The sequence below is a fragment of the Amblyomma americanum genome, chromosome 3 (genome assembly GCF_052857255.1).
Source record: "Amblyomma americanum isolate KBUSLIRL-KWMA chromosome 3, ASM5285725v1, whole genome shotgun sequence".
Taxonomy (NCBI): domain Eukaryota; kingdom Metazoa; phylum Arthropoda; class Arachnida; order Ixodida; family Ixodidae; genus Amblyomma; species Amblyomma americanum.
In genome coordinates this window covers 70,319,740-70,328,126 of record NC_135499.1, presented here as the reverse complement: position 1 = coordinate 70,328,126, position 8,387 = coordinate 70,319,740, and the positions used below count along the sequence as shown (strand labels likewise).

General features: G+C 50.2%; 1 protein-coding gene across 2 annotated transcripts; it reads right to left on the bottom strand.

Annotated features, from left to right (window-relative positions):
* Window positions 1-368: 368 nt before the first annotated feature.
* LOC144123044 (uncharacterized) lies at window positions 369-3,318 on the bottom strand. 2 transcript variants are annotated; one of them, XM_077655961.1, is made up of 3 exons: window positions 2,967-3,318; window positions 1,694-1,813; window positions 369-878 (listed from the first exon to the last, which is right to left on the bottom strand). In XM_077655961.1, the coding sequence occupies exons 1-3, from the start codon at window positions 3,246-3,248 to the stop codon at window positions 852-854; spliced, it is 429 nt and encodes a 142-aa protein (XP_077512087.1). In that variant the 5' UTR covers window positions 3,249-3,318; the 3' UTR covers window positions 369-851. The 2 variants fall into 2 exon arrangements, with proteins under 2 accessions (XP_077512087.1, XP_077512088.1); XM_077655962.1 differs by having other exon boundaries at window positions 1,706-1,813.
* Between the last annotated feature and the right edge of the window lie 5,069 nt (window positions 3,319-8,387).

The window sequence follows — 8,387 nt, the reverse complement described above, 5'->3', positions numbered from 1 at the left end:
AGCAGAAAGAGCTCTGCGGGCAATTTCCTTTCTGCAAGATGCTGCTGAGAGCTCTGTATTCTCTGTGTGTGCTACTGCCTCTGCCAGACAGCCGTCTCCTTGGTGGACGGAGGAGTGTGAGAAAGCTTATCGCCTTAGAAAAGCAGCATGAAAAAGCCTTTCCTATAATCAGAGCCCAGCTAATTGGATAATTTATAAGTTATACTGTGCGCCTTTCCAAAAAACTGCTAAAAAGCAAAGCAGGATTATAATCAAAATTTAAACACGTATCTCTCTAATCCCCTGAATAAGAAGACTATGTTACGATGCTCCCGTACGCCAGCACCGCCGCTCTAGTAGTGAACGAGACGGTCGTGCCATGCAGAAGACACCAGGTTTATTCACACTCTTGAATATAAAGGAAAGTCAAGGGGAGAGGGAAAGCATGATAGCGATCAAGGAAAGAGTGCGCACATGCGCACTAGAGGGACTGGCTTGGTCGTCCAGTTCATGGGTTACAGCATTTCTTCACCTTTAGTAGCCAAAATGCACGACAGGTTTCTTTGATCGCGTGGAGCGCCGTAGCTGTGCGGGTTGCGCTTCTGGTATTCTCTCGGATGTGTCGGCCGGCCTGGGGTCCTTTATAACCGGGAACCTGGTGTAGGAGGCCTCGACCGGTCGACGGCTGCAGGGGTCTCAGCTGTGCTCCGTTTACGAACGTAATCCAAGTGGCGGCGGACAAGCCCGTCCGGAGTCTTAACATCCAGGAAGCTAGCGCCGGAAGTAGCTTCCACAGTGCCCGGGGACCACTTATCGCCGGCGCCGTAATTACGCGCGTACACATACTCACCGGTGCAAAATTCCAGCCCGAGTCATGCGCTGCTTTGACAGGGCCGGCTCTGGAAGGAAAAGACATGTCCAATCTTGTACGCAAACGGTACCCTAATAGCATCTCTGCAGGAGAAGGGCCTGCTTGGTGCAGTGCGTTTAGATAATTGCACAACAGCCGGGCCAACAACGTTACGAGGCAAACGCCTCCTATCTTCTTCAAACCTTCTTTGACTGTGCGCACGGCTCGCTCGGCTAGGCCATTACTCTGGGGGTGATAGGGAGGTGTTCGAATATGTGCTATTCCATTGCGCTGCATAAACTGCTCGAACTCCCATGCTGTGAATGGCGTCCCGTTGTCAGACACCACCGTGTGGGGTATGCCGAAACGGCTAAATATTGTCTTCAGGGCATTTATTGTGCTGTGAGAGTTCGCCTGCGACACTGGAACCGCCTCAATCCACTTTGTGTGAGAATCGACAACAACCAGTATCTTTTTCCCTTTGATTTGTCCGGCATAGTCGATATGCAAACGCGACCACCTTTCTCGTGTATCGGGCTAATTTACTGGTTCTTTCGCCGGAGGCATCGGTGATGATTGCACGCAGTTGTGGCATGTCGCAGCAATGCGCTCGATGTCTTGCTCTAAGCCGGGCCACCAAAATAATGACCTGGCTTTTGTTTTCATAGCGAACACACCCTGGTGAGCTGCATGCAGTAGTCTTAGCAGCTTCCCTCGCGCATCTGTTGGCACTACGAAGCGATGACCCCAGTAGAGCATTTCCTCAGTAACAGACAGCTCATGCCGCTTTTTGTTAAGATATGAAATTTCTGTCGTTTCCATGTCAAAACTGTGCGGCCAACTTTCCCGTGTGTATTTGCGTACCTGTGCTAGTACCTCATCATTGACGGCGAGTGCTTGGAGTTCCTTTAATGGTACGGCTGGCTGATCCCACTGGTCCAGGGTCAATACGATTTGGGCCTCGTCTTCCTGGTCCGCTTCCTCCTGCAATGGTTGGGGTAGACGTCTCAGAGCATCAGTCCGCTCTTAGGAGACCCAACAATGGCTGATTGTCAGTTACCAGTGTGAATTGCCTGCCCAGCAAGTAATCTCGGAATCTCGTGACACCGTAGACAAGAGCCAATGCCTCCCGTTCTATCTGTGAATAATTCTTTTCTGCGGCCGTCAGCGTCCGAGATCGTTATCCTAAAAGCTGATACTGTCCTTCAATTCGATAGAGTAGGGCCGCTCCCTCACCGTAGGGTGACGCATCACACTCCAAAAAGAGCTCTCTTTCAGGGTCGAAGTGAGTCAGCATCGCAGCGGAACACAAAGCGGCTTTAGCTTTCCGGAATGCCTCATCTGGAGGCCCATCCCAAGACCATTTGGATTTCTTTTCCAGAAGTCGGTATAAGGGGCTGAGAAGCGTGGACAGATTAGGCAAGAATTTGTAATAAAACGTCAGCATGCCCAAAAAGGACCGCAGCTCCGCAACATTCCGAGGAGTCGGAGCCAGCTGAATTGCCTCGACGTTCTTCTCCGACAGGTGCAAACCTGCCGCGTCAATTCTATGTCCTAGATACGCAACGGACGCCTCGCCTAGTCGGCACTTGTCTGCCCGGAGCTTCATTCCGTATTCTCTGAAATGCTGCAGGACTGATTGCAGGTTCGTATTCGGCATATCATTCGCATCTGCAATTAGGACGTCATCTAAGTACGCTTGATCCCCTGGAAGGCCTTGATGAATATATTCAATTGTTCTTTGAAAAATCGCAGGTGCGGATGCAATTCCAAATGGCAGTCGATTGTAACAGAATAGGCCTTTGTGATTGTTTATAACCGCTAATTTACGCGAATCGTCGTCTAGAAGGATTTGGTTGTAGGCATCGCGTAAATCCAAGATGCTAAACCGCTGTCCATCGCGAAGTGTAGCGAAAATGTCGTCTACTACGGGTAGCGGATACCTTTCCGTTTCACAGACTGGGTTCAGGGTTACTTTAAAATCACAACAGATGCGAACTGTTCCATCGCTTTTCAATACGGGAACCACCGGGGCTGCCCATTCTACATAGAAAACAGGCGAAATGACGCCCCTGGCTACGAGTCGGTCTAACTCAGCGGAGGCCTTATCTATCAGAGCGAATGGAACGTTTCTTGCCTTGCAGAACCTTGGTGTTGCTCCGTCCTTTATATGTAGCCGTGCGGGTGGCCCCTTGATAAGTCCCACGCCCTCCGTGAAAAGGTCAGCGTACTGGTCCATCACGGGTGCAGCTCCTTGACACTCCAGCTTCAATTTGGCTGACTGCGACACGATGTGAAGATGTGGTGCCCGTTGTATCTCGAGTTTCTGCAATAAGTCACAGCCGCAAAGGCTGGGACCTTCGCAGTTTAACACTACGAGCTTGCAGTCAATAGTCACTGACTTATAGGAAGCTCGCATTTGCAGAACCAAGCTCTGGTAGCTTTCCAAGATAGCATGGAAGGGTCAACGCAGCCTCACAAAGCGGTGGCCATTTATGACGATGAGCTTCGTATATTGCTTTGGGCACCACGCAGACAGGCGAGCCTGTGTCGATTATCATCGTCAGTGAAATTCCATTCCACGTGACAAGCTTCCGTAGGGGCGGAACCATACATTCATTACTTTTCACTGACCATATCTGCAATGCATTGCTGCCGCTATCTTCACTTTCCGCTGAACCTTCGGTTATCGCCAAGGATCGGTGGGCGGAAACTGTTCGAGAGCACACTCGCGCCAAGTGACCTTGTCGCCCGCATTTGTAACATCGGCGCACTCGCAGCGAGCACGCAATGGTCTGATGCCCCGGTCTGCCACAGCAGTTACACTGTTGCGATAACATGCTCGGTTTATTCCTTATTATTGTGGGTTCCCCTTTCCGCTGAAAGTTGAGCCCACGGACGGCGTCACCTTGCCTGTTCATCTGTAGCGAACCAAGCTCTGCGCTTTCTGCTGCTAGAGCAAGTGCTTCGGCTTCCGAAAGAGTCAAGTCCTTCTTCGCTAGCAGCTGTTCTGCAAGTTTTTCGACCACACTCCGCAAACGATGCGATCCCTCAGAATTCGCTGCAGCATCGACGAGAAGTTGCAGTTATGGGCTAGCCTACGAATCTCGAGGATAAACGCCTGCATAGACTCTCCTTATTGCTGGTTTCGGTGAAAGAACTTGAAACTTTCCGATATCCCGTTAGGTGACGGACCATAGTGCTCATTCAATGTTGAAACGACTTCTTCATAGCTTAGCGAGCTCGGTTTCCTCGTTGCTACTTTACCGCAAAGAATCTCAACGGTCCTTGATCCTAACGCTGCAACCAACAAGGCCCTCTTCTTGGCGTCGTCTGTAACCTCGTTTCCTTCAATGTAAGCGTCGACTTTCACGAGATACGCTTGCCACTTATCTGTGTCCTCTAAGAAATCCGAGAGCTTGAGGGCCATGACTGAGGTTGGGCCGATGGGTGTCTTCGTTTCGTGGCTGGTACCCGGCAGCTGTAGCGTATTGGTGGGAATTCTCGTCGCCAGTGATACGATGTTCCCGGGCGGCGGCACCGCCGCTCTAGAAGTGAACGAGACGATCGTGCCATGCAGAAGACACCAGGTTTATTCACACTCGTGAATATAAGCGAAAGTCAAGGGGAGAGGGAAAGCATGATAGCGATCAAGGAAAGAGTGCGCACATGCGCACTAGAGAGAATGACTTGGTCGTCCAGTTCATGGGTTACAGCACTCTATATAGATTCATTGCGCACAATAAAAAATCTCCGGCCTCCAACCGCATAAAATCAATAGTATTGTCTCCGCAGGAAGCTAATCAAAACCTTGAACGTATCGCTCAGGGGCTGGCTTTACGTTTCCAATTGCAGAAAACAGAACCTTTGCACACTCTCAGCCCCAGCTCGGGCTATCCTGAGGTCGACGTGTCGGAGCTCCTGCCTATTGTTTCCTCGATGCAGTCTGCTGCCCCGGGATCTGATGTGGTTACTGTGGGTATGTTAAAGATTTTAGCGCAAGTCTTTCCAACTCACCTTCTGAATATTGTAAATGCGTTATTGGAAAACTCTTGAATTCCTCACAGTTGGAAAATTGCGAAAATATTTACTTTTGAAAAATTCAGAGAATAGATTTCAATTAGACGATATTCGGCCGATTCCTTTACCTCAAATTTAGTAAAGCTTATGGAAAGAGTAGTAGACAGTCGCCTCACAGAGCATGTTCAACTCGTTAACGGCCTTAGCTCCGCAGAGATTGGCTTTCGTCGCGGTTGTTCCATATGGTCCGCGCATGTGGATCTCGAGAGCCGAATACGACACTCAATGCGCAAACGGGAAGTTGCGGCCTTGGTGACACTTGATGTTGCTAAGGCCTATGACAGCGTTGAGAACACGGTCCTTATTAACAACCTTGCTCAGCTACATCCATCGCACTACATCTAAGCTTGGATTTGTGAATTTTAAAGGATAGATCATTCTTCTGTACAGACAGATACTTCTGCTCTAATACCTATGTTCAAACAAGAGATGTGCCGCAAGGATCTGTTCTGTCTCCACTGCTCTTCAACATATTGGCACGGGCGTTGCAAGCGACAAAACACATTTTTAGAAGTAGCAGCCTTGTTTTATGGTCGTCAAAAGCACCATATGACCTTGTACAATATAGTCTCAAAGAAGCAAAAAACCGCGCACGTTTCAAGAACTTTCGTGCAACCGGGGAGCCGCAGGTAGCTCGCGCCAGTGAAGCATTTGAAGAATTAAAGTGATTGCATGAAACGTGATGAACATTCTTCTTTTACCATACCGCCGTTGTCTGCCAAAGGTCACTACGTAGGGCTCTGCAACTTCTGACAAAATGTGAAATTTGTGCGCGACATTCTACACGTTGTTATCGCCACACACAGGTGCGAGGAGTGTGCTCGTTCCGCGCATATTGTTAGTCCATTGTTATGGCAACGCGGCTCACAGCAGTGGTTGTCGCACCCATCGGGCATCTCAACATAAGAATGTATATAGCGATCAGATGTAATTCTAATAAATCTTACACAAAAACCGTCCCAGCAGGTGAAACCACGAAAGCTGCGAAATTACGAACAAGGACTTGTTTATATGAGTCTCGCATGCGAAACATTGATGTACCACATACGAGATGGCATTTACAATGCTTCTTCCATTCCCTGACTTTGCTCCTTGCCCCCTAGAACCTATAACTCGCATTCCACGGCACACTCTGCGTTTTGTTCGACGCATTTTAGGCACCGTGACGGCTACAACACGTAATCCCAAATTAAAGTCGCTCACATTGTGTGAGGATACTGAGAACAAAAGCACGATTGCAATGCATGTCTTCAGATGCGCATAAGAAATTATGGGCGCACCAGCTCCTTGTTTTCAAACTTTTAGAAATTCTAACGTGTTTACTTCTTTTTATTGGTCGCTGTGAAAAGCGCACTTCTATGTTATCACTGCGCCCGTGCAATGCGCGTTTTCATTAGAGCAGATGACAGAATGTTCAAAGGACAAATTTCTAGTTTGTGAGTTTTCATGCTATACCAATTTTTCCCGCCAGTCTTGAAAATTACGCTCTCTTACTAACTACACGAGAAAGCTCGTTTTCGACACAATTGCCGTTTTTCTCAAATTCATCATGTTCTACCCGACCGACAACAAATATCACTCATTACAAATGTGTTGTTGGCGGCCATAAAAAAATTCATGTCCCCCTAAAGCTGAACGCGAAGCTGTGAAAAACTAACCGCAACGCAAAGAGCACAAGGCTTTGGCGCGCACTTCGCTAACTGCTGTGACGTTCCTTGTGTGTGCTACGACGGGCTTTAAGCACAACCGGACCCCCTTTCCATAGTGTCGGCACGTGTCGAACGCCGCCGCCGCCGCCCCGGGGTGACGGGCGTTATCTTCCCCAATTGCCGTAACCGTGCCGGGGACAAAGGGCCTCGTTTCGGCGGGCCTGGCCCCGTGACAAGACGGCGGGCATCATCACCCACCCTCCCGAGCACATCCCAGGACAAGGGACCACTTTCCCGGCCTTTTATTGACCTCGCGTTCCGGCCTTGAGTGGCGAGTGTCATTTGATGAAGAACGGAGGTCGGTGACCCGCGGGAACTGTCAGCGGGCCAGAGACCGTCTACCACAGCCGACGCTACCTCGACGACAACCTTCTTTCCCTCGGACTCAACACGTGACGGGGGCGAGACCATAAGTGCGGTGGTGTGTTTGTGCGCCCAAGTGAAAGCCCTAGGCCCCTCCCACTCCGGCGTGGGCGTCCTCACCCTAGGGAAAATGGGGATAAGAGGATATAAAAATCGACGAGGAGTACGGAAGAAAGAACGCTCAGGACAACATCGTTCGCCAAGGGGGCCTTCAGCGCCGAAGCCCGACGGCGTGCAGCTTCTGCGAGCAACCGTTCGAGCTCAACTCCGGAGCCCCTCCATCGTCCCCATGAAGTCGTCGGCACTTAAGCTCGTACATCCCAGCCTATGATGTATAATCATAATCATGTATAATTATTGAATATATCTGCTTGTTTAAACTGAGCCATACGGTGTCTCTTTGCCTCTCCGTCCCGTGTGGACCTGCGCATTATGGGGGGGGGGGGGTCGTCACACTTGTGTCAGAAGTGGGGTCTCAAAAGCAAATGTCCTCTGAATGCTGCGACATTCATGACTTCAAAATTGTAATCAAAAGGGAATCACGAGACTGATTGTGGGACTTTTACCCCCATTTGAGAGGCTTGAGGCACCGGAGGGCTTGAGCAAAAAAAAAAAAATCTCTGTATCTGAGGGAGCTCGCACTCCACAGCCGTCGCTCGGAGCAAGCATGCTGGCATTAGGAAGCGTCATTCCGACGTTTGCGGGAGATAAGACAGGGGTTCCAATCTGGGATTTCTTTTCCATGCTAGAAGAGATTGGGAAAATGGGGGAATGGTCCGATGCTCAAATGCTGGGAATGGCGAGGTGTAAGATGGCAGGAGCTGCTCATGATTTTGCATGGCGAGACGAAAAAGTAAAATCCACAAAATCATTTCCGGAATTTAAGACGCTCACGTTTGAGCATTTCGACACTGAACCACGTCACGTGCGGGTACAGAGGTTTCATGACGCCGGACAGATGGTAGGGGAGGGCGTGCGAACATTTGCGTCGCGGCTTCAGCGCCTAGCACGCGATACGTTAAGCAGGGAGGAGGAAGGAGACCAGCTAACGAAGAAATACGCGGAGGATCTACTTAAAGAGGAAATGACCGCTTTGTTCGTGGCTGGTCTGCAAGACCCCGTGCGCCGGTTCGTGCTCTCGCGCAAGCCGAGCAATTTCGACCAAGCCCTGGCGGCCGCATTGGATGAGGAACGAAATGAGGCGTTAACGACAGCCGCAGCGAGAGTACGCGTCATAGAGAGAGCGGTGTCCAACCCTGAGGTTGCTCTCTTGACAGAGCGGTTAGATCGCTTAGAACAGCTGTTATCTCAGCAGGTGGAACGCCAGGTTGAAGCGTGCGCTCAACAGCGCCCATTCGCTGGAAACCGGAGACCGCCACAAAGCTACAGGCGCGGTATGCGAGATT

What these genes read in the sequence shown, in the direction of transcription:
- LOC144123044 (XM_077655961.1), bottom strand. Translation starts at nt 3,248, where the DNA reads ATGCGAGCTTCCTATAAGTCAGTGACTATTGACTGCAAGCTCGTAGTG. An exon ending in CAACACCAAGGTTCTGCAAG is followed by an intron (nt 1,814 to 2,966) that starts GCAAGAAACGTT and finishes CAACCATTGCAG; the next exon opens with GAGGAAGCGGACCAGGAAGA. An exon ending in ATGATGAGGTACTAGCACAG is followed by an intron (nt 879 to 1,693) that starts GTACGCAAATAC and finishes TTTTCCTTCCAG; the next exon opens with AGCCGGCCCTGTCAAAGCAG.